The sequence below is a fragment of the Chelonia mydas genome, chromosome 2, assembly GCF_015237465.2.
Source record: "Chelonia mydas isolate rCheMyd1 chromosome 2, rCheMyd1.pri.v2, whole genome shotgun sequence".
In the NCBI taxonomy this organism is placed as follows: Eukaryota; Metazoa; Chordata; order Testudines; family Cheloniidae; genus Chelonia; species Chelonia mydas.
The window spans coordinates 188,948,909-188,975,390 of record NC_057850.1 but is presented as its reverse complement, the minus strand read 5'-3'; the positions used below and the strand labels follow the sequence as shown (position 1 = coordinate 188,975,390).

The 26,482-nt window shown below is 45.2% G+C and overlaps 1 protein-coding gene across 7 annotated transcripts in view; it reads right to left on the bottom strand.

The window, feature by feature from the left end:
* GADL1 (glutamate decarboxylase like 1) overlaps positions 1 to 26,482 on the bottom strand; it is a 114,044-nt gene that overhangs the window by 56,958 nt on the left and 30,604 nt on the right. For all 7 annotated transcript variants that reach the window (XM_037890377.2, XM_037890378.2, XM_043540885.1 and 4 more), the window contains 6 exons: positions 21,847 to 21,926; positions 21,681 to 21,735; positions 17,828 to 17,944; positions 12,657 to 12,721; positions 12,316 to 12,397; positions 4,040 to 4,239 (listed from right to left, as the gene is read on the bottom strand). In XM_037890377.2, the coding sequence (XP_037746305.1) occupies positions 4,040 to 4,239; positions 12,316 to 12,397; positions 12,657 to 12,721; positions 17,828 to 17,944; positions 21,681 to 21,735; positions 21,847 to 21,926 (599 nt within the window). The remainder of the gene's footprint in view (positions 1 to 4,039; positions 4,240 to 12,315; positions 12,398 to 12,656; positions 12,722 to 17,827; positions 17,945 to 21,680; positions 21,736 to 21,846; positions 21,927 to 26,482) is intronic.

The following is a 26,482-nucleotide window of genomic DNA, read 5'->3' as shown; positions in this document are numbered from 1 at the left end:
GATCAGCAGTTATGTTCACATTATAGTTTGCCACCTGGTCACCACGATCAACCACAGTACTGTTCAGGTTGACAAAGCGAAGCATAGAATAAAGAAAGATGCCTTATTATTGCACCAAGGATTAGACTAATTTTATTATGGGATGGCTCGTTAGCAAACTGGGCAAAGACCCACCATGCCTCTGGAGGAGATATTTTTGTGGACTTAAGTGAAACAAGTTTGGTGACCGTGACTACTGGCTAGATGACATTTGTCCATATCATAAAACTACAGCACCGAGCACAACAAAAACAATCTGCTCAGAAGAGGTCCTAGACTGGAATAGCCAGTGTTCCCTCACTCATTTAAAACAAAACTTTACACGAAAGCACAACACCAGTCCCCGTTTTTGGATGACCTAAAATGAGATCACCTTGTTTTTGAAAGAGGTTAGCAATTTTAAAATAGTATTAGCAAGAGAGTTTGCAGTGTAGAATAGCTCTCCCCCCCATGGCTAGCATTTTGTCTTTTTTTTTTTTAAACCACCCACTGAAACAAGATTAAAAGTGGTGTGTCGCTGACATCTGATGTTTCTCTGACCACTGTTCACAGCCAAAAAATGGAGCCAGTAGAAAATCCATCACTCTCGATTTCTAATGTCTGGTCCATTTGGCACCAGTGGTGTAATTTTCATCCTACATCTTTCCATCGTTGACAGTGGAACTGTATTTTTATTATCCCCGGACTGTGGAATCACAGAAGGGGCGGAGTCCTAGTTCAACAACTTCATAACAGAGCAAAAAAACAAGAAGTATTTGAAATTATTAACACTGCAGAAAATGGGGGGGATCCAGTAGTGAATGAAGCTAGGTTTCAGGAGGAGGGGCGCCTTTAGAAAAGGAATCAGACAGAAGTGACACAAACTGTGGAGATGATGGTCTAACACAACATCCAGATGTGATCGCAATCTTGCGACATATTCTAAAATGCAGCTTATTCCACAAAGCAATAAGGGAATCTAATTCTTTGCCACCAGGACTAAATGTAAAGAAAACAATCTCCAAAGCGATCAGCTGAGCACTCTGTCATAAGTACTTTAAAAATAAGTCCTTTCAAGTAAATAGCTTAGGAGCACTCTGATTTGATCTAAATAAATGCTATGAAAACACGATTCACCTCTTAAAAAAAAAAAAAAAAAGGAAGAAATCAATGCAACGGCCAATGGGCAGAGTTTGATGCAAAGGGAGCACAGAATTGCAATCAGATTAAAACCTTTGCAACTCTGCCTGGCAGTGGAAAAATTCTCGCCTTCAAATTGTAAGGTCAATGGACTAGCTCCAGGTCATATTCAGGAACACTAAAATATCATCTCTACAGCATCAAAGTAAACCCTACTGTAACACAGCAAGAAAAAGGCTGCACAGTTGGTCGTGTAGTTATGAAATCTGTTTTAGTGCCAAGGGAAACTGATGTCTCAGCTCCCAAGTGCCTGTGCCCATGCAAAAATCAAGATAGCAAAGCAGCTACTGTACAGAATATCACTGGTAGCTGTTATCTGATTAAGGCAATTTCATTAAAAATAAAACAAAAAAACCCCACACTGTCACTTAGAAACACCACCAGCTAAATCCTAACTATCAAAGAGGGTATTGATCCCACCATTAATCTGTACATTCTCAGTCAGATGACCTGTGCCGGTGACCTTGATGTGGCTGAATCCTTCTACTGATAGCAGAAGGAACTGACGCGTTCTGTATACATATATTAACAGAGGGCCCTGAAGTGCACACAAGACTGCAATTTACTCAGAAGACTCTAGGGACATTTAAGCAGCAGAATCACGACAGTAGATTTAGTTTTCAATGACTTCCATCTAGCACCACCTTTTTTCTGTATAATACACATATTTTTAGGCAATTAATGTTTTAGCTTTTTCTTTATATGGAAGTGTTGAAGAGGAACTGTCCCTTTAACTTGCACCATTGTAAACACTAGGTATTACTCTCTCTGACATGGTATTTGGCATCAAATTAAAAATAAAATATTAACATAGGTCTGATAAGTATTATTATTTATATTTATTATTTGTATTTTGAAGCCAAGGAGCCCCTGTCATGGATCAGGACCCTGTGCTAGGCCCTGTACAAGAAGAACAAGAAAGAAAAAAGGATATTTTGTTTAAACAGATTTTAAAAGATCAGTGTCCATGCAAAATAACCCATATAAATAATTCTCTTCCTAGAGCCTCTGGCAACACCATCTTGGAAGTGCTCATTGAGGGAGAATTTTACACAGTGCACAATGAGCTTATGGAACTTACTGATTCAAGACAGAGGTCAAGAACTTAGCATAGTTCAAAAATAAAAAAGGATTGAAAATTTATAAGGATAACAAGAACATACAAAGATACACTAGTAGAGAGGTTTTGCAGGGATGCTTCAGGGAAGGAGCCAACCTCTAATTAATGGGGCTTAGAAAGAAAAATTCCCTGTGGACCAGGTATTCTATAAAATCCTGCTGTAGGGTTTCTTGCATGTTCCTCTGAAGCACAAGATACAGGCCACCAATGGAGTATGGACTTGATGGAGCACTTGTGTGATCCATTATGGTAATCCCAACCTTAATTTTTAAATCCAGGTTCTGCACCTGACTTTCAAGAACATTATGGCTCATGCTCAAACATATTTTAAAAACAAAGCATTAATTTCAAATGCCTCTTGGAAGCACTTGCAAATGCTAGAGTGGTGGGATTTCTTGGCTGCTGCAAGGAGCGAAGCCACAGATGCTAACACACTTTAAAAACGATGGCACTCTACACATTAAAACCTTGTCTGCACCAGGGAGTTGTAGGGGAAGGGGAGGAAAGCCCACTCTCCCTACAGATGCCACCCCCAATTTGGTGGCATAAAAGAGCCATAAAGGGGCTGCAGTGGTCCCAGGGAATTTCCCCAGCATACACTGTCTATGGCATGGAGCATGAAAGAAGGCAGGAGGAGAATTCACCTCCAGCTGGATACAGCACAGAATCTGGCCCATTGTGTTTTGGTATTAATGAAAAACAGCAGCGCTGATTCTAAATTAGATATCTGAAATAAAAAGGGTGTTCTTCACTGGACCACATCAGTTTCCAGACCACCACCATTAGGCCTAATACAGATTGATGGTTTCCCTTTAATTTGGACCCTGAACTTTATTTTATCCCTAATTTATCAATTATTAGAAGATTTTAAAGTTACAAAGGTTTAAGTGGTTTCAGGATAGACCAGAGGTGGGTAAACTACAGCCCGCGGGCCACATCCGGCCTGCGGGACCGTCTTGCCCGGCCCCTGAGCTCCTGGCCCGGGAGGCTGTCCTCCCTCCTCCGCAGACATGCCACTGCACGGCGCAATGCTGTGGGCAGCGGGGCTGCAGAGCCCGGCCTGATTGCTGCGCGGCACAGCTGCCTGTCTTGGTGCAGCTGCACTGCCAGTCACCGGTGCTCCAGGCAGCACGGTAAGGGGGCAGGGTGTAGTGGGGGATTGGATAGAGGGCAGGGGAGTTCGGGGGGTGGTCAGTGGCATGGATAGGGGTCGTGGCGGTCAGAGGGCAGGGAACAGGGGTTGAATGGGGGCAGGGGTCCTGGGGGGGCAGTCAGGAAGGAGAGGAGGGGTTGGATGGGGCGGCGGGGGGCGGTCAGGGGACAGGGAGGAGGGGGGTGGATAGGGCAGGGGTCCCGCGGGGGGGGCAGTCAGAAAGGAGAGGGGGGTTGCATGGGGTGGTGGGGGGCAGTTGGGGCAGAGGGCAGTTAGGGTCGGGGGGGGGGTGGATGGGGCAGGAGTCCTGGGGGGGCTGTCAGGGGGTGAGAAGCAGGGAGGTCAGATGGGGGCAGGGGCCGGGCCATGCCTGGCTGTTTGGGGACGCACAGCCTCCCCAAACCAGCCCTCCATACAATTTCAGAAACGCGATGTGGCTCTCAGGCCAAAAAGTTTGCCCACCCCTGGGACAGACAGTGCGCTGCAACATTGTTCTGGAAGCTTCAGTCAATTAAAATAAAAAAACATTCAAATTTGAGATCAGGTACCTAGCTAAGGCAAGGGCTCGGTTTACTCTTTCCTCAAGTCCTGTAGTTCCCAATGCCTTCCATGTCATCCAGAATTTAAATGCATCTGGTCGTCTGCTACACTGGATAGACTTGTCTCCTGTGTCGTAGCTGACATCATAGAACTTGTCCTGCTGGAACAGGTAGGAGGCCTTGGCAGAGTAGCATTTCTTAAGCAGGTCCTATTTTAAAATAAAATAAAAGTTTAGACTGCTGCTGTGCATTTAAAAAAAACCCTTTGAGAGTTTCATAAGCAACATTATAAGTAGGAAATTCACTTTCAATTAAGAATGCATGTAGAATAAAAGCTTGGCTACAGAATTTAATCTGGATTTGCAACTGTGTGTTTAAGTGGCAGCCATACTGCACGTTTTCTAAGTAGATCATGAAGCCTATAAACATGAAACCTCGCTGAACATCTCATATAAAGAACACAATCCATTTTTTAAATTTCAGTGTGCCTGACTAAAGGTATAGTTCATATTTCATTTCTCTACATCTGTTGAAAGTTTGACTGTGAAATGGTACAAGGTGTCTGGCAACACTTTTAATAAAAGTCTCTATTTCTGTAACAGAATGTACAGGTTTTAATCTGCATTACAATACATCACAGATAACTCTCTTGAACTGGTAATAAAATAGAAGAAAATATCTCAAGACAAAATCCAAGGGATATAAAAGTGATACGAGTTACCCACCAACATATGTAGAATAAAATCTGTTAGGAGGATGAGAGAATAATAAAAGGGAACTACATTCCTCACTTCAAGTCACTATGTCTTCCTTCTCCTTTCCTTGTTCCTTCAATTCCCCTTCAAACTTTGGGCTATGGACTTGATTGAGGGGCACAAAAAAGGGAGAGCACTCAAGGTGGCGTGTGTGGGGACTGGACACTATCAATACCACTAGCTTCCCAGAAGGGCCAGCAAATCACCACCCTGTCTCACCTCCATACTCGCCAGCAAAATTGACCTTGTAGGGAGGAAGCTCATGCTATCACCTTGGAAAAAGTGGTACCGTAGCTGCTCTCCCCTTGCTCTCCTCGGAATGGTAATGCTCCTCCTCCATACCCACAAGTTGGAGCAGTGGCTGGAAAACCACAATTGGGCCCTACATTTGTAAGATTTAAGAAAGCATCCTCTGTCCTTTTAGGAGATTGGAAGTCATGGTGACAAAGGCAGGCAGATGGAATCTTCAAATGAAACAAAAGGTCAGACACTGAGCCTTTTCCAATCCCTGAAGTTTCTTATAGTCTTATGTTCTTCTGAGTGGCCACACACCAGCTACAGTAATCTACCTGTACAGCCATTGCATCACATTAAGTCAGTTTTGAGAAGAAAGCTTGCTCTCATGGGTGGACATCTAAGTCAACTAGCAGAACGGGTAGTGCTACAGTTTGAGAAAGAAGTAGTGGTGTTCAAAAAAAAAAAAAAAAAAAAGTGAGTTATTTGGTTTGGCTCCTACGGACTATGCCTCACAATTCTTTATAGTATTTCAGTTGCGAGTGTGAGGCAGGTATGGACACGGAGTTATCAAAATATAACATAGCTGCATTGCAGAGGGTGTAAGGAATCAGAACCTGCAGCAGAGCCAGTCTCCAGGCAATCTGAGGAGCGGATCTGGCCTGTGGTAGGCTGCCTCATTGGCAATAAGAATCAACAGACTAGTTCTTAAACCCAGCAGCAGCAGTTTGGTGGCTGCTCAAAGCATTCGCCCATGACCGTGATAGCTTCTGGCTTGGAAACAGCCCTGCCCCTGTTTTTCCTCATTCCATGTAACCTGGTTCTGGCCCATGGCTCCAATTACTGATGTCTGGCTCCTGCTGTAGCCACCAGGGCTCACTCTTGCTCTAACCACCAGTCAAAATCACCCACATCCCTGTCTCTGACAGAGAGCATCAGAGGATATTAGTTCCCCTCATGTCATTCTTTCCTATGGGAAATAATGACGTCTCTCACAAAAAGACCTAACATGGTGTGTAATGTTACTGCAAGCCATGGAAGGTCACTTGAGATAAGACAGTTACCTTTTCCATAACTGGTGTTCTTCGAGAGGTGTTGCTTACGTCTATTCCACAATTGGTGTGCGTGCTCGCCACATGCACCAGTGCCGGAAATTTTTCCCCTAGCAGTACCCATAGTGGGGAGCGCCCCCCAGAACCCCCTGGAGAGGCGCCTGCCTGGCGCGGTATAAGGGGAGCTGCGTGCTCCCCCCCCCCCAGTTCCCTCTTGCCAGACAACTCCGACAGAGGGGAAGGAGGGTGGGATGTGGAACAGACATGAGCAACACATCTCAAAGAACACCAGTTACGGAAAAGGTAACTGTCTTTTCTTCTTCAAGTGATTGCTCATGTGTATTCCACAATAGGTGATTCCAAGCTATATCTGTTGGAGGTGGGTAGGAGTTCACAAGTTCCCAGGACGGAGGACAGCCCTGCTGAACCCGGGGTCATCCCTGGTTTGGGGGACAATCGCATAGTGCGAGGTGAACGGGTGAACCAAAGACCACATGGCGGCCCTACAAATGTCCTGGATGGGGACATAGGCCGCGAAGGCAGACAACGAGGCCTGCGCCCGAGTCGAGTGTGCCCTCACAATGGGTGGCAGGGGGACACCCGCCAGCTCATAACAGGAACGGATGCACGAAGTGATCCAATTGGCACGCTCAGCCAAGGCGACAAACAGTTGCGAGGACTTTCTGAATGGCTTGGTCTGCTCGAGGTAGAAAGCCAGAGCCTGCCGCACATCGAGCATGTGGAGACGGCGCTCCTCACTGGACGCATGAGGCTTGGGGCAGAGGACTGGTAGAAAAATGTCCTGACTCATGTGGTAGGTAGGCGGAGACCACCTTCAGTAGGAACACAGGGTGTGGGCGGAGCTGGACCTTGTCTTTATGAAAGACCATGTACGGCAGCTCGGAGGTCAGGGCCCTGAGCTCCAAGACTCACTTGGCAGACGTGATTGCAACCAGGAAGGCCACCTTCCACGAGAGACGAAACCAGGAGCACGTGGCCAGTGGTTCAAACGGGGGCCCCGTGAGACAAGCCAACACCAGGTTTGGGTCCCACTGCGGGACCGGGGGTCTAGAATACGGAAAAAGACAGTCCAAACCCTTAAGGAACTGGCTAGTCATAACATGGGAAAATACCGTGTGCCCTTGCACCAACAGATGGAAGACTGATATGGCTGCCAGGTGCACCTTGACTGACGAGGGCGCCAGGCCCTGGGCCCTCAGGTGGAGGAGGTAATCAAGGATAAGCTGGATTGGGGCGGTCACTGGGGGGAGACACCCTGGTCCACCGCCCACCTAGAAAACCGAGACCACTTCACCAAATAAGCGTGGTGAGTGGAGGGCCATCTACTTTCGAGGAGGACACGCTGAACCTGCTCTGGGCACATCCTTTCCTCTCCACCTAACCACTGAGCAGCCATGCCACGAGGTGAAGATCTGCCAGGTTGGGGTGGAGGAGGCGGCCCTGGTCCTGAGAGAGCAGGTCCGGGGGGAGTGGCAATGGCCACGGCGGAGCTACCGCCAGGCCTGTGAGGGTCCCGTTCCAAGCCGGGGCAATTAGGAGGACCCAGGCCTTGTCCGTCTTTATCTTCTCCAGGACCCTGCTGATTAGCAGGAACAGGGGAAAGGCAAAGAGAAGCCGGCCTGACCAGGACAGGAGAAAGGCATCGGAGATAGCGCCCCTCCTCAGGCCCCCCCGGAACAGAACCGGGGCCACTTCCGAGTGGAGGAACCACTCGTGTTGTGAGGAAAAGTCCCTTCTCAAGTGATCTGCCAATTCATTCCGGGTGCCCGGTAGGTAGAAGGCCTTCCAGTGGATGTCGTGGGCTATACAGAAGTCCCACAGCCTGAGGGCTTCGCAGCAGAGGGCAGAGGATCGGGCCCCACCTTGCCTGTTCATATAGAACACTGAGGCCATGTTGTCCATGAAGACCCTGACTATCTTGCTCTCCAGGTGCAAGTGGAAGGCCATACACGCCAGCCGCATCGCCCTGAGCTCCTTGACGTTTATATACAAAGTCAGGTCTTGAGCCAACCACAGGCCTTGTATCTGAAAGTTCCCTACATGGGCCCCCCAACCCAGGTCTGACGCATTGGACACCAGCTCCAACGACGGGACCCCTTGGAGCATGTTGTTTGGGGCGGACCACCAACAACTCTATAGGGAGTTGATCACAGAGTCTGGCACGGTGAGGACCTTGTTCATCCTGTCTGAGGGCTGGGAGAACTTCGAGGCCAACCAGAGCTGGAGGGGCCTCATCCTGAGTCTGGCATAACGGACCACGTACGTGCATGCAGACATGTGACCCAAGAGTTGTAGGCCTGATGGTTTGCCACTCGTAACTGGAAGCTCGAAGATGAATAAGCTTTCCTTCCGAAAGAGTCCAGTCTCAGAGTCTCTGTTCTTTGGGGTGGGGGCTGGCTGACCCTTCTGTTCCCTGTGGTTGACCAACTCGACCACCAGGGAGTTGAGGGCTGGGTGGGTATACAAGTACTCATGCCCCTTAGCAGGTACAAAGTACTTGCGTTCCACCTTTTTAGAGATGGGAGCCAACGAGGCCAGTGTTTACCACAGGGCATTTGAAATCTTAGCCACACCTTCATGGAGAGGCAAGGCCACCCTACCCAGTGCTGATGGGGACAATACGTTAAACAAGGAGTCTGAGGACTCCTCCATCTCCTCTGCCTGGAGGTGGAGGCTTGCTGCCACCCTCTTTAAGAGTTCTTGGTGAGCCCTGAAGTCCTCCTGCAGGACGGAGTGGGGGCGGGGCCGCAATCGCCTCCTCCGGGCGGGGCGAAGAGGCCGGTGCAGTACTCTGGGTGTCAGCGGGCACCGGAGGGTCCACCACCTGATCGGACCCCAGGCACGGTGCAGAGGACGCACGACCCACCGCCTCCTTTCTTGGGGGTCTGGAGAGGGAGGCCAATGGTGCCCCCGAAGCTCTGGCCATGGTGCCTACTGGTACCATTGGGCCAGCCACGACGCTCGGTGCCACTGCACCTGCTGTGGCACCAGCGGGGCCAGCTGTTTGGGCCAGGCCAGCCAACCCATCGAAGGATGGCTACAAACTGAGTCCGGGCTGGCATAAAATCTGCTGCTGTCTCTGGACTGGGAGGAGCGGCAGTGCCAGGATCTAGGACGACCACGGGACCGCGATCTCGACGTGAAGGACCAGTACTGGCGGTAACAGCTGCTCTGTGAACGGCCTTGACGGGCAGACCCGCGACAGCGAAAAGCCAGCGATCGATGCCCAGGGCTGCGATGTCTTGGTGGAGACTTGGAGCAGGAGTCCGAGTTGACGGCATCAACAACTGTGCCGTGATCAACTGCGGTACCCTCTCCGAGACGAGGACTGATGGTGAAGCCCGCCGCAGTTCCAGCCGATATTCGCTCCTTGAGGACAAGTAGTGCCGCGAGTCCCGGACGGACAGAACCCAGCCAGACAGTCTAGTTGGCGTTGAGGGCGATCCACCTGGACTCTGCCCCGAGCGATTGCTGGGCAGTGATCGGCGTCGGGAACATTCCCTTGACCCTTTCTCTTTAGGTCCGAGGCTTAAACAACTCGCAAATCTTGTCCCGGGCCACCTGGCACCTTTCGCTGATATGGGTTTCTCCCAAGCAGCACAAACAGTCTGCGGGCAGGTCACTTCTTGGCATTGAATACCTACAAGAGCCGCACAACTTAAACCCCAGGGCGCGGACCATGCCCCGGCCTGGGCTCACTGACTAACTAAACTAACTAAACAGCTAACTAACTACAAGTACTAACGCTGAACGAACGAACAGTTCTGGGGACGAGCTACAGCAAAGCTGGAGCAGAGCAGTTCCGATGCACCTTCACTGTCGGCAAGAAGGAACTGAGGGTGGGGGGAGCGTGCATCTCCCCTTATACCGTGCCAGGCAGGCGCCACTCCAGGGGCCCCTCCCATGGGTAGTGCTAGGGGGAAAACTTCTGGCACTGGTGCATGTGGCAAGCACGCACACCTATTGCGGAATACACATGAGCAATCACTCAAAGAAGAAATTGCTATAACCAGAACTGAACAGCTTCATAATTGAATACGTCAGACTACAAACACAGCAGGTGTTTAAAAAGTAGTCCTATCTACTTGGAGTACAGTAACTCCCCACTTTACGTCCTCTCGCTTAACATTGTTTCGATTTTACATCCCTGCTAAATTACAGAACATGCTCCATTTAAAGTTGTGCAATGCTTTGCTATAACATCATTTGGCTGCCTGCTTAGTCCACAGCTGGCAGCCCCACATCAGCTCCCCTTAGCCACCCTCCCCACAGCAGCTCCCACCCGCCGGCAGACCCTGCGAATCAGCGCCTTCCCCCACCTTCCTCCGCCTCCTGCCCGTGGCAATCAGCTGGCTTGCGGCGTTCTGGAGGGAGCGGGGAGGAGAGAGCGCACAGGTTCCCCCCTCTCCCCTGCCTCCCGAATTCCGCAAACCAGCTGATTGCCATGGGCAGGAGGCAGGGGAGGGAGGGGGAGTGGCTGCGCAGAGTCCTCACTCCTCCCCCCACCCTCCTGCCTCCCTGAACGTCGCATGCCAGCTGATTGCTGTGGGCAGGAGGGAGGAGCGAGGATGCGGCATGCCTCCCCCCTCCATCCCCTGCCTCCTGCCTGCTGCAGTCAGCTGGCTTGCAGTGTTCCGGAAGCAGGGGAGGGAGGGGGAGTGGCTGCGCAGAGTCCTCACTCCTCCCCTCACCCTCCTGCCTCCCTGAACGTCGCATGCCAGCTGATTGCTGTGGGCAGGAGGGAGGAGCGAGGATGCGGCATGCCTCCCCCCTCCATCCCCTGCCTCCTGCCTGCTGCAGTCAGCTGGCTTGCAGTGTTCCGGAAGCAGGGGAGGGAGGGGGAGCCTGCGCACTGAGCCCTCGCTCCTCCCCCATCCCTCCAGAACACCGCAAGCCAGCTGATTGACGTGGGCAGGAGTCGGGGGGGGAGGGGGGTGAAGCGAGGACACCGCATGGAGAGTAAAGGGGGAGGGGAGAAGAGGTGGGTTAAGGGTGGGGGCTTGGGGGAAGGGGTGGAGTGGGCGGGCCGAGGGTTGAGTCCCCGGCCCCTGGTGCTTGCAGAGTAGGGGAAGCTGCCGCTGCTGTTGTGCAACATGCTTCTTCTAGTCTACAACACCTTCAGCCTCCTTGCCTGCCTCATTGTCTCCAGTGACAGTGGGCTATGCCTATGTGGGGTAAGGCAGGGGCACCTCCCAACTATAGTACTGTACTGTATGGCAAAAAAATATATATTTTTTTTGGAACATAACCCCCCCCATTTACATTCATTCTTATGGGGAAATTGAATTAGCTTAACATCATTTCACTTAAAGTCGCATTTTTCAGGAACATAACTACAACGTTAAGTGAGGAGTTACTGTAAATGCTAATTCCTGGGAAGGTTACTCAGGAGAAGAGAGTGATTAATTCATGACGGGAAAAAATGAAACTTATTTCACTCTATCAGTGTATGCAAGTAGAAACAGGAGAAGTATTGCCCACCTATACCTCCCCAGAAATACCGGTGAGCCATCTCTTTTCCATCTACCTATCCTGCTGATGCACTAGTGCAATGTGCTGAAGTAACTCTGCTGAACACAGCACCTCCTGTCAATCTGTGACAGCACCAACTAAGTCCAGCTGATTTTTATGCAGCATAGCACATCACCGGGACAGGCAGACAGAAAAGTCACCAAACCATATGGAAGATATGGAAGGGATGAAAGAAACACACCAGCACAATGCAGTGAACAATGGGGAGAGGCAAAGGAGCAGTGGTTGCAAGTTGACCTAAAATTTAGTGCAAAGGAAGGAAACATTTAGCCCTAACTGTTTAATGAATGCCACCTAAAGACTAAATACTGCTCCCATCCAAATGGATGAGAGTTTTGCCATGGACTTTGATGGGAGCAAGATCAGTCTCCAAATGCTGGAGACCACTTCATCCTGCATCTGAGTGACTGAGCAGCTTACTTCATGATCTAAAGCAAATAAGTTACAGGAACACCACGTGAAAATTCAACCCTGGTATAACTCTGTTGAGTTTAGTGTCATGGGTGAATTTGGTCCCATATCATTATTTGTCCTTTGTGACATTGTATACATTTTTTACAACTCTCTACTTTGCATTGGAGAGTGTAGTAAAAATAACTTGCAGTTGCTTTCTAATTATCTCCACTTCCATAATACAGCAATGACACACCCCAACTTTAAGTTGCATTTAAAAGATAACAGGAGGACTTACAGAGTTGTCTTTCACCAGAAGAGCACAGCACTGGATTCCTGCCATCAACATTTTATGGGGATTCCAGGCAACAGAATCAGCCCTGGGGAATTAAGGAAAGAGGAAAAAAAACAAATGATTACCCTATAATCACAACTGTAGATAGTGAAAAATGCCCATATATAGTACAAATGCCTATAACAGATTTCTGAATCTTCCCCCCTGCCCCCACCTATAAATTCTGTGGTCTCTTCAATTAAAATAATACTTTGGACATACAAACCCCAAAGAGATTCTTAAGGAGTGCCCCTTCCCAATTAACGCCCTTCCTAGGTGTTCCCATGAGCCATTAAACTATTTACCTGTGAATGCCATGCAGAAGCTTGCGATGCTTCCTTGACATCAAAGCTGAGCCACCCCAAGATGCCTGTTGAGATATTTACATAACCAAGACAAAGTTATTTGTATATTCTAATGCTCTATAAGCATTCCCACTGCATTATTTTATAAAGCCTCAATAATCCATCTTATTCTAAAGCAATACTCTGTTTTAAATGTGTGCGATCCTTGCTCATGGTGCCTAATTGTACACTCAGTGACATCAATGCAACCATGTTGAAATCAAGTTGGTTGCACTGGTGTCTAAGAGAGTCCAAATCTGCAAATCTCGTTCACTCACTCTCTGTAGCACTTACATGAGTAGTGCCATTGACCTCCGTGACAATACTCTCTCAAGTAAAGGCTACTCTATGTAAGTTGCAGAGCCAAGCCCGGAATTTGGACCACTGACTTTTACTATGGAATACAACGTCTGCAAGCATGTGATAGCAGCACCTAGGGTCTGATGTTGCATCACTGAAATCCATTATCAGAGGGGTAGCAGTGTTAGTCTGTATCCACAAAAACAACAAGGAGTCCAGTTCTAATTTTCACTCCATGCATCTGAAGAAGTGGGGTTTTTACCCACAAAAGCTTATGCCCAAATAAATTTGTTAGTCTTTAAGGTGCCACCGGACTCCTCGTTGTTTTACTGAAATCAATGGAATTTTTAACATGGATTCAATGTGAGCAGGATTGGACCCCAACTACCTAATAGCTGCATTGAATCTATAAGTCTCAGACATTAATGAAGAATTTCCATGCAGCTATGCATGGAAAGGGAGATTGTGGGGCACACATCACATAATGTGCTCAAAGCTTTTTGTAAGAAATTATTACTAGTAAAAAAAGAAAAGGGCTCAATGTTGAAGGCATTGATCTTGCAAAGAGCTCCAGTCTGGCAGAACCCATGCTTGTGCAGAGCAGGGACTTAAGCAGGGATCCACACAGGTACAGGGACCCACCCATGCAGAATCCATTGCAGAACTTGCACCCAAGTGATTTAAAAACGCATATGCAGAATGTTTGTGTTAAAATGTACCTGGCAGGGATTTCTGCATAAATTGGAAACATTTTTCCAGGAACTAAAAAAAACAAAAACAAAATTTTGTGGAAAATTTCAGAAAGCCTCATAGAAGAGTCCTATTAAAGATCAATATTTTTTCTGAATGGGTAATGCAAATAAAATGGTTTTTATACATATTTATGAAGCAATTGTTATATGATGGATATACTGTTACTGACTGGAAGTTAGGCCAAAAGCCATGTGATAGGATTGCTGTTACTGACTGAAAGTTCGGTTCCCATCCCTGCACAGCTCTGGAATGATCAAAAGAAGTGGAACCACTGCTGTTCTGCTGTATGAGGCCAGAAAGCAGAAAGGCCATTTAGAAGGATTCCACAGCCCCCTTCATGTTGAAGAGCCAAGCAAAATGTTTCTCCGCTCAACAAGAATGCCCAGGGGATTGTGGGTGGACTAGAAGAGCAGTAGGGGTGTGGTCCGTGGGTCATCAAATTATCTAGATTCATTAGCAATGAATCCCTCACGGGGTGGGGCACACTGAGCTATGGCCGCTACTAGAGCCCAAGGATAGCTCTAGGTGCTATGTTGGGGGAGGGGGAGATTCTGAGGCCCCTATATCCTACCTTGGCCCAATTTTTTCAGGGAAATGTGAATTTCACGCTAAGGGTGAAATCTTGGCCCGATTCAAGTCACCGGGCACTTGCTCAGCTCCAAAAATGTACAAATTCATAAAATTAGATTACTCAGAGGATTAACACACTGTGGTAGCGTTTCACTTATGAAGACCTGATTTAAAATATGACTTTAGGTCATAGCAAGTGACCTAGAGGTAGTAGTTTCACTCTGGTCCCCAGACACTGTATTTAGCCTCACCCTAAGAGAGGTCTCAGTCCCAGCATGCTATTAAATTAGGGCTGAGGTGCACGGGCACAGCTGTGTGCTGATGTCTGCACAACCCACACCTGCACAGTGCCTTCCTCTTACTGAAGTCCACAAAAAGGAAATGCCAAGACTGGATCCTGAGAAGTACTGAGCATCCACAATTTCTATAAGTGTAATAAAGTAGAAATACCGGATCCAGGTTTTCAAGACGCAAGTATGGGAAATGCAAGTATTCAGAGGAGCAGCTGCACTGAGGTAAGTTGCATCAGGTGGTCTATAATTTAGCTATATCAGTATCTGTTTCAGAGGCAAAAGGCTAGAAATGGTATCTGTCATAACTGGGAGATAGGAACAGTGAAGGCACACCAGGGAATGAAAGGTTAAAATCATGTCTTACAGGCACTTATATGGCTCACTCTACGGCAGTATGAGAGTACCATACAGTCTTATGTATGTATCCTCAGAAAACCCGTGAAGTAGGAAAGTGCTATTATTCCCATTTTACAGATGGGGAACTGAGGCTCCGAGGAAATAATTGACTTGCCTCTCAGATCATACAGTAAGTCTGCAGCAAAATAGGGAATTAAACACAGATCTCCCAAGTCCTAGGCTAGTGCCCTCACCACTGGACTACTCTTTTTCTCATACAGGATGGAATCAAATTTTAATAATAATACTCCAGCTGTGAATCTCAAAGTCCCACAACTTCCCTGTAACTATTAATAGTTATTATTCCAATTTTACAAATGGGAAAGGAAGTACAAGGAGGTTCAGTGAGTTTCCCAAGACCACACAGCAATTCTGTGGAAGAGCTGCAAATAAACTTCATTTATGCTAAATACCCACTCATTGGCTAGGGGACTGATCCGACACCCATTCAAGTCAACAGAAAAGCTCCCATTAATTCAGTGGAAATCAGATCAGGTTCTAAGACAATACAACTTTAAATTATGTGTGTGATAACAAACTGAGCTTTTCATTTTTATTCAGAGTTCCTCTTTAGACAATAAAGACAAAAATCATCACATTAGGCCCTGCATTTCATAATCAACAAGTTAACTCTTGAAATACAGCGTAACTCTTTAAAAAAAAGAAACACACAAAAACCACAAAAAGTTCTGCATCCACAAACACAAACTTGTAATTTAAAGTGTTGTGATTTTTTTTATATTTGGAGAAGGAAATCTAATGAATACATAGTTTACCTAGTATTGTTTGACATAGGGTAAGATTTGGAACTGAGTTATACCTGTGTAAATCTGGGATAACTCTACTGACTTCAATTTTAGACAGCATGGTGAATAGCTCTTGGGATTGAAGCCAACGGCGCGACTCTGATTCACACCAGTGTAACTGACATCAGACTATGGCCCTGCTGTATAGAGCACTTACATCTACTCAAAATCATTTGATTTTAGTTGTTCTTTATTTTTTCAGAACTATAAACAGGGCCATATTAGGTGTTCTCTTGATAACCACTGGGCTGCACAATGCATAAATCAGCACAGAACTAGGCTTTTAGCTTTCAAACACTATTTTTAGTGTACATGGGGTTGCTGTTCCTTTTCAGAATGGCCTCTGATCACCATGACTCCTAAAGATTATTTCTGAATTACAAGTTCCTGTGTTTACTTGTTTTCTCTTTCTTATATTCATCACTGATCATATTACAAATATCACTTGAGTTCTTTTCTGCAGTTACAAGAGTAACCACTCCACAATTCTGAGCTGGAATAGATATTTATGGCTATACAAATTAATAAAATATAGGGTTACAACCCCTCTACATGCACACACAAATACCTACCACTAAAAGCGTAAATAAACCACAGCCCCACTATCAGCCTACAGTAAGAACTCTCAAACTTTTTCATAATGTGGGCCACATCTTAATAGCAAAGTTGCCGGGCTCACCAAACATCCTCCCATTCATAATTGTGCAGGACACCTCCCCTTCCTCTGGAAATCAAGTAAGATCCCTGAGGCAACTACAGCGATTGCACACACGGAAAAGTAAATTTTTCCTAATATTAAATTATTATTTTTAGCTTCTTAATATGATTTATCAGCTGGAAACAAGAAAAGCCAGCTCTCTGCAGGCCACTAGCAAGTCCTCCTCAGACTGCAATTTAGGAACCACAGGCCTAGGACAATTATCAGATGAAAAATATTAGATTTGATAAAGCAATGCCCTAACCATGCTATTTCCCCAGCACTTCTATTAAAATGAATAGGGCCAATCCATCAAATCAATGGCAAAACTCACTGACTCAATTAGAAGCATGATCAGGTTAAATATAAAAAAAGTTTTTATTTAACACTCAGGTCATTGCCATTGCAAAAATCTTAAAGTGTTCAAAATGAAAACAAACAAAATTAAATCTTCCATATAGACCCAGGTCCAGATTTTCCTCTGACTACATCGGTATAAATCCTGAGTAATTCCACAGACTTTAGTCAAGTTATTCTGGATTTATACTAGTGTAATTAATAAGCAGAATCTGGGCTACAAGATTTAATTTTAGATTAAACCATTTTAAAAAATTAACTCTTCATGTTCATACCAGTAACTCAATGGTTACTCCAGACAGAGATAATAAATTCAACTTTCCAAACTTTCAGTTGTATAAGATTAGAACCTTATCATACAATGAAAAAAAGGGTTAGAGAACATTTTATTCTGAGCAGCCCAGGAAAATTTAAGTGGGTCAACAGGAAAGCCAAATCCACGAATGAGAGACAGCCATCAGTTATTGCGATCAATGCAGATTTTGCTCTCATTTAGACCACTATAAACTCATTGACTACAAGTCGTGCTAGTCTCACTGGGAACATTTGACTTTGACCCAGCTAACAGTAATTATGCTATATCCAGCCCATATTAAGAAGTTGAAAGAATTTGAAGGAATATTTCTATACAATTCTCCTCTTCAAAACTGCATGGGGTTTTGTTGTGTCTTTTGGGTGGGAGGAAGGAGTGGGAGGCGGTTTAGAAGCATTCTTAAAGTACAATCTGGCAATCTGCAAGAAGACTTTGACCAGGTTTCAAAACCCACTTCTTTGCTGGTTTTCAGCAGGCAAAACTTAGCAGAGAAAGTGGCTGCATTTCTGCTGCACATGCAAAGAATGGCAAATGGAATTAAACTCCTGTCTAATTTCTGAGTGCATGGAAATATCACAGCTGCCGAAGAAAGCATCAACAGTTCTGAAGCAATACTAACAAACTACATGGTATATAAACTAACTTACATCCACATGCAGCCAAAGGCCATGTTTTTCACAGATATCAGCTATTTTATCCAGAGGATCAAATGCTCCCAACACAGTTGTACCAGCTGTGGCACAGACAAGAAATGGTGCTGCCCCCTGTGAAATGATCCAAAACAAAGAAATGTCATTTGCACCGTTCACATCCTCTAATATGCACGCTGAGCTAAAATATAACAAGGTCTAGAAAAATAGGGCAGGTATAACAGTGTCTACATTTTAGTTTCTCAGCAGTAAAAGGCTAACATATGAGGTACTGTATTTTAAAGTGCTGACTTTCAAAAACCAGCATTCCTGGATGACATATTGTTATGGGCTGGAAGCCACTAGATGCAGACTATATTTTGACAGTTCTGAGCCCTGTAAAGATGAAAGCATGTTGGATAGTTGACATCTCTCTTTTTTTACTCTAATTGTCATTTCACAATCCTTTCCCTCTCACTACTGTGTTTGCTGCAGTTCTGCCGAATATTGATGGCGCCATTAGCTCAACTATCAGGCAAGGAAGTGACTCCTCATCTCTCAGGGGATCCCACCTGCATTATCTTGCAGTGTTTGTATTCTTCACCCTGCTTAGTGCAGAGGAAGACTGAGCTTGGTAACATTTTCTGCTTTAGCAGGTGCCAGCATATTCTAAAGCTGGAACAATTATCACTAACCTGAATATCAGTGGCCCACAGCAAGTCTCTGTGTCTGTCCTACTCTTCTAAAAATAGTAAGGATTATAGGCAGTGGTTAAACATATAGTGAGATCTTCTTCCATCTCTCTCTCAGACAGATTAGATAGATTGAGTAGTGAAACTTTTGGCAGCTTTGAGGTCTCTGGCAATTCTCTTTCCCTTTTGGCCTCAGCGGCAAAAGTTTTCCTTTTTAGTTAATCCTAGCAGGGTGATTACAATAGTAGACGGAATTCTGCCCTTCCGATACGAGCTTGTAGCTCTTACTGATGTCAGTGAGACCTGCACATGCAAACAGGTTTGCAATTACTTAGAGAAGCTAAATTCATCCCAAGCAGCAATGAGCGATGGAATTCTCAGGTCAATGGGAGCGGTTAGTCCTCTGCACCACTCAAGGTCATGCCCAAACTGGTATTAAACTGTTGAATTTGGGATTTCATCAACTACATGTTTAATTTTAGGCTAACAAGAGGGACCTCTCTCCGATTTATTTTCAGGGCCAGATCCTCAGCTGATGTAAATCAGCGCAGCTCCATTCATTTCAACTTATAGCAGTTGACAATCTGGCAATGTGATGTTTTATTTCAAATGAAATCCAGATCAATTCTAAATAACTATCACTTACTTTTAAACATCTATTGAAGACATATAGGCTTCATTCACAATTACACTAAAACAACCTTACACCTAACCATGTCAAAGGGCCTTGCGGGGGGAGTCAATTTTACTTACACTTCCAGAGCAGTGTAAAGTGGCCTTAGTGTAAATGAGACTCAGGCCCATACGTTCACAAAAATCTCAATCTGTAATGTCCCTCTGAACTTTTGTTCATTCCTCTCACAGTCTAAAACAAGTCAACTAATCTGAAACACAACAAAAGAGCCTGAAACTAAAGTACCCAGTGAAGCAACACTTCCGCCATGGCAATAACTCTATGTACTGATTACATTTAACAAAAAATAATTAAAGAATCCCTGCTGGTCTGCTCCCACAGTAAATGAACAGGCAAAGCCAAAACTCCCACTGAAGCCAACAAGGGGTTGCCTGAATTAGGCCAACAGGATTGGGTCCTCTACGAATTCTTGATAATGACCGTAACATTTTTAGTAAGGGAAGCATGTTTTTATTCTGCTTGCCACTATATTTAAGCAAATCCTCTTTTCTGAGTTTTTTCCTTTTTGCTTTAAGTTCCAGGTCTAGTTGTATCTTGTTAGTAAAGAGGCCTAGGGTTTTTGTCTATTATGCCTTATGCAGTGTTAGACAAGGTGGGTAAGATCATATCTTTTTTTGAACCAACTGCTGTTGGTGAGAGACAAGTTTTCAAGCTTACACAATGCTCTTCTTCATGTCTGGACTCTATGGAAGCTTGTCTCTCTCACCAACAGAAGCTGGTCCAACAGAAGACATTACCTCACCCACTTTGTCTCTTTGTTATGCTTTATAGAACACTCATGCAGTTCCACCACTGCAGAATAGGAAAAAATAGTCCTCTGGTGTGATAAGAATATTTACTGCGATTCACTGAGACATATTGTTGTGGAAAAAGTATAAAATGGCATTTAATCAAGGAGAAAGGTACTTACAGAACCTAAACTGAAATGAGAGAACCTTTCAAAGTGCTTGTCGTTCCCATTTCAAGGCAAATGAAACAATAATAAACACTCATCAAAGAAAGAAAATCTGTAACCAGAACATTTTTAATAAGGAAAAGGCTTTCTTTTCTATAAAAATCAGTGCAAAACAAATGGATCTAGCCCACTCTTATTTTAAGTGCTTTTCTTTAAAATCATCCCAAAAAAAAAAAAAATATCTATCAACAGTTCATTCACAGGCCAAGAAAGGAAAGTCCTTTTCTTACCTGAGCAAGGAATTTTTCCCTATTAGCCCAGCTAATGTATTGCTTTTTAGTTGCCCAGTTTTATTTTCACTTCTGCTTTCTCCTACCTGTTCAAAATGAGTGAAGTGTAGCTCTTCTCCTTCAGCTGTCTGGGAGAGTGGAGGGGGGAAGGGGGAGGAATTTGTTTTGCTATACAATTAGGCCCACAATAAATCAGTAATCAGTCAACTAAATATGGTACACGGTGGGGAAATAACTGTCAGTTTTTGGTTACGGATATACCTGTAAGTCAGCCCTTATTGAAAGCTCAGCGTCTTTTTCATTTACTCAGTGTGCAAGGCAGGATGGCGCAAGGCAGGATGGGACTGTCACTTCTGACTTCATTGCAAAGTAGGTGTAAGTGTCAGCCCCATTGTGTGTGGTCCAGCACATTAACATCCTAGATGACACACCAGCTGTCTGTATGCGATTCCCAGATTGAGAACTAAGGGCTCAATCCCAGCCCTTACTGCTTTGATGCACAAGTTGGGTGCATAGAAGAAGGCGCAGCTAGCCAACCCAAGGAGAGATGATCTGCTTCTTAGGAGTCATGCTGTAGCCCCCAAGCTAGCGAGTTCATAAGCTACTGTCAGTAACAAGCACTAACTGGCAAACTGTCGGCACACACTTTGCTGCTGCTCAAAGGAGCAGCAAAATACATCCCACAGTGCATTACCCTATCCCTGCAAATGCTACCCCCACCCATCTTCCTTGATGTCAGGATCCCTGGAGGAACATAAACACTGGATGGAGTCTGGATCCCTGGAGGAACATAAACACTGGATGGAGTCTCTGATCCCTGTCACTGCAATGAGCGGGGTGGAATGTGATACTACATGCTAAGACAACAGGCCTTTATTCCACATACTTCCTAATATTTGCTGATTCTTCTCTTATAGCTTTTGCTACAGTTAAGATTGTTACATTATAAATCAAGAAAGCAGCAACAGTTTAAAGCAATGCATTCATCATGTCAATTTACGAAGGCTTGAGGGCAAACGGAATATTGTGAGCGGAAAAGATGTACTAGAGTCCTTCAGAGCAGCATTACTTGATCTCATGATTAACACGAGCAAAGGCGTTGGGAAATGTTAATGGCCTTGTACAGCAAATCCCCCGGAATTCCTGGCTTACTGAACAATTTGTGGCAAGCAGGTTGCACGCGTAAGAACATGTGTATATGAACTGCCCTATTGTAACTTTCGCTCACTCTTATTCCCCTTTCTTTCATTCAAATGCACAAGCGCGCAGCCTGCATACTCGCTCTCTCCCCACCTCTCACCTCTTTCCTGGCCCGCTGGACTTGTTTCTCCAGTTCCTCAGGTATCATCTTACCTCTAAGGGACACAGATTTAAAACTTTTTCAGTTATGTTCAAATAGGTTACTTACTTACAGCACTACTGCATTTTAAAAGGATCAGACCATGGCAGTGGCTCCGTTTCCTTACCTTTCATCTGTTGTGATGAAGTAAACATTCTGCGTGCCAATGCCCAGGAAAGAAGCTGCCTTGTTCATGGAGTAATGACACTGAGTAAATGAAACAGACATCAAAAAAGTAAACAAGCAATTTAAAAAAAGCTTGACATGGCGCATAATGACATCATTATTTGACAATGGTCACAACACTAACTATATTTCCTAATACAAACAACAAATTGTGAATGCTGTGCAGAAACAAGATAGCTAAAGTCAAATGACATGCACTGAATGGTACAGTAGATAAGGAGGCAAAGAGTAATGTGGTTGACATTTAAGATATTGTTATGGTATCTTTTTATCAGTATCTTCACACAAATGTGCACACAAAAAACCTGCTTCTCATTTATACTAAAGCAGAAATTCTCAAACTGGGAGTCAGGACCTCTCAGGGGGTCACAAGATTATTATATGGGGGGTCACGAGCGGTCAGCCTCCACCCCAAACCCTGCTTTGCCTCCAGCATTTATAATGGTGTTAACGTATTTTTAATTTATAAGTGGGGGGGAGGGGTCGCGCTCATAGGCGTACTATGTGAAAGGGGTCGCCAACACAAAACTTTGAGAACCACTGTACACAGCACAAAGAGGCCATAAAAGTAGAAGTAAACATACACTAGCCCACTTTACACCACTCTAGCAGTGTGAAGGGGCCTTAAAGTGGGTGTTTACATTATGAGAGTGGTATAAAGTGGCCTTAGTGTGAACAAGAATCAAGTTAACAATCTCTGCACTGTAGTTTGCAGTTTTTCTTCTGTTTAATGCAAAGATTCAAAGTTTCATATTTTACCATATTTCTAAATTCCTTATTTGTGAGCTAGGGCTTGACTACTCATGGAGTTATTCTAAAGTAACTCCATGTGAAGACGCTTACTCCAAAATAAGAGTGCCTTGTTCTGATTTATCTTAGTTCACGGTCACAGTTAGCTATTGCACTTTAAATTCACACCCTGCCTTAATCCAAATTAACCTTCAAGTTTAGACAAGCCTTGAGGATCCGATCCTGCGAGGTACTGAGAAACACCTGCAAGATGCTAAATGCATTCGTCTCCCATAAAAGCTAGTGGATACTGTTGGCCCTTAGCATCTCACACAAGCTCTCAGTACCTTGCAGCATTAAGGCTTGCCCTAAATCTGAAAGGGCATATTAAAATTGCTCTTATTGGAAAACAGAAGCAAATCCTTCATGTTATTATTTTAGGGGTTATAATAACATACATTCCAACAACCCTGAAGACATCTAGAATTGTTTCTTTTCATACAGGAGATGAAGCCAGGTGGTTAATTAATTCCATTTTCTTCCACAGGGTTCACACAAATGCAGTTACAGAGGAACATAATTATGAAAAATGTACAGCACTTTAATGTGTGGGTATGAATATATTAAGGGTATTCAAGCCTGTCACGCTTATTTTGATGAGATGGATCATCTCAAAGGGTTTTCTTTTTCTTTTCTTTTTTTCCTTTTCTTTAAACCAGGAAGTTTTTCCTTTCAACTAAATGAACACAAAATACTAACAGCTAATATCAGTCAGTCAATCTTTAAAATGTTTAAATTTTCTAACATGACACGTTCACAAAACCTTTAGGATTCATTCATTTAGGCTACTGCAAGAATAATAGTTACATAGGTGCACAATTAATCTTGTGTTACATCAAATTACATCACTAACTGGTAATATATTATAGATCTGCAAAGTTTTTTGTTCATGAGAGATTCAGATTCCAGCAACAGAGAGTTTCAAATTATTTCTGAATGATTAAATAAATTAATAACAGCAATTTAAAAAAAAAAAAAGCTAGCTTATACCACTGACATTTACCACTAGGTTCAAATGAAAAGCATGACACTGAGTCACTTGGAATAATCAAATTGCTCCAGAAAGCGATGGATCTGCAAAATCTAGAAGTTGGTAGATAAAAGCAGATCACCGAATCACAGTGGAGAGGGGCAAGGAAGAAGAACATAAGTGCAGCTTCAGCATTTGAGATACTGAGAGACAAAAAAAATGGGAACTGACTGAATCCCCAAGAAAAACAACATGTAGATGTGTCATTTCTGGACTTTAAGTCCAATCTGCTCCCATTGAAATAGAAGATGTGCCACGGATTTCAATGGGAGCAAAAACAGACCTTAAGTGTATGGCCAGAAGCTGTCGCTATAAAAAGGATAAGAGTTGTGCTAGAGCATAGCTTTGGAGTGCTTCCATCACGGGACTAAAAGACAAAGTAGTCTCCAAAATATACTGGCTTCAAAGATCTCTCTTATTATTTCCTAAACACACTAATGTAATAAGTTACATAGCACCATTTTAGCAAAAGATACACAGGTATTTACAGAAACTAGAGTCAAATCTACAGTGTCAATCCTTTATAACAGTGCTTAGAGTTCCCATTTTAAGTACGCTCTTTGCAATCTTCTTTTGAGGAAGATATAATATCTGTAATCATTCAGGTTGAAAAAAGAAACCTTTTCAAACCACAAGACCAAACTGAATACTAGTACATTTAAAATGGGGTGTGGGGAGAGTATATGAGATTATTTTGACTAGGGAATGAAAGACTTAGTATTTTTTGTTGTAATTCCAAACACTATGTAACCTTGTCCTACACTCATGAAGACAGAAGGAAATATTAATTTTTTATTGTTTTTGAAAAGTTTTCTGGAAACCAAGCACATAAAGCAACTATGTTATTATGAGATGGCTTTATTACTCATTACGTCTATTGTAATCTCAGTAGCAGATCAGAGGGGTTGCTTAATATCGTACTCTCATACTTCGTTTACACCAGGGTGGGCAAACTACAGCCCGCGGGCTGGATCCAGCCCATCAGGGCTTTGGATCCGGCCCCCGGGATTGCCAGCCCCATGGCACCGCGGGCCCTGCACCGCTCCCCGAAGTGGTGGGCACCACATCCCTGCGGCCCCTGAGAGGGGCACCAAGGGCTCCATGTGCTGCCCTTGCCTGCAGGCATCATGCCCCGCAGGTCCCATTGACAAGGAATGGGGAACCGTGGCCAATGGGAGCTTCGGGGAAGGTATCCACAGGCGAGGGCAGTGCTTGGAGCCCTCTGCCCCCGTCTCCCCCAGGGGCCACAGGGACGTGGTGCCGGAGCGGTGTGGGGCGAGGGCAGGCAGGGAGCCTGCCTTAGCCCTGGTGCGCGCCGCTGGCACCCTGGAGCCACTCTAGGTAAGCAGTGCTGGGCTGGATCCCGCACCCCAAATCCCTCCTGCACCCCAACCCCCTGCCCTGAGCCCCCTCCTGCACCCCACACCCCCTCGCACAGCCCAACCTCCTGCCCTGAGCCCCCAACTCCGTGCCTAACCCTGTACCCCCTCCTGCCCCCCAAACCCCTGCCCTGAGCCCCCGAATACACCCTGCACCCCCTCCCACACCCCAACCCCAGCCCTACATTCATGGCCCTGCATGCAATTTCCCCACCCAGATGTGGCCCTTGGGCCAAAAAGTTTGCCCATCCCTGGTTTACGTGTATGATCAAGTCACATCGGAGGGGTTCCATTTCATCACACCAAAAAACTACCAGCATTAAAGTATCCATTGCAATTTCTCACGCATTTCTTTTCTTCTCCTATTCTCAGTTTCACTGCATTCTCATCTTTCTGGCCCACCACAATGTTCTTATTCCCGAACAAAATCAGATAAGACTCAAATATAATGAAAAGGAAAGTGATAAAAATGTGGTTAATGACTGTAACTTGAGTTGTACTCAGTTATGTATTACAGGTTCAGAAACACTAACTAAAACTCAGGAAGGCAGGATACTAATAATTTTTCTGCTGCTACCTCAAGTGTCACTGAGGAACTGTCCGGCAACGGTATGTGCAGTTTCCTCCATAAACCACCATTTTTTCAAGTATCTAAGGATTTTGTATCTTCTTGAGTTAGAGTGTATGTTATCTAAACTTACTTTACCTTTCAGCAAAAGAGCAGAGACTGCCTACAATGGCATGTAATCAACCTGTGACCGCTAGCAGCAAATGTCCCATCACCAGCCATTGGTGATGGGACACTAGATGGGGAGGGCTCTGAGTTACTACAGAGAATTCTTTCCTAGGTGTCTGGCTGGCAGGTCTTGCCCACATGCTCTGGGTCTATCTGATCGCCACATTTGGGGTTGGGAAGGAATTTCCCCCTGGGTCAGATTGGCAGAGACCCTGGGGGGGTTTCACCTTCCTCTGCAGCATGGGGCACAGGTCACTTGCAGGTTTAAACTAGTGTAAATGGTGAATTCTCTGTAACTTGAAATGTTTAACCCATGATTTGAGGACTTCCCTAACCTCTAGCTGAATTATTGGTCTATTACAGGAGTGGGTGGGTGAGGTTCTGTGCCCTGCAATGAGCAGGTCAGAACAGATGATCATGATGGTCCCTTCCGGCCTTAAAGTCTGAGAGCAGGTCTATATTAGAAGTGCTACATCGGCGCAATCTGGTAAAGACGCCTTATGCTGATGGGAGAGCACTCTCCCATAGGCATAATTACTCCACCTATGCAAGCGGGAGACAGCTTAGTCACTGTAGCCTGCGTCACTCAGGGGGTGTCTTTTTCACACCCCTGAGCGACGTAAGTTAGGTCAACTTAAGCGGG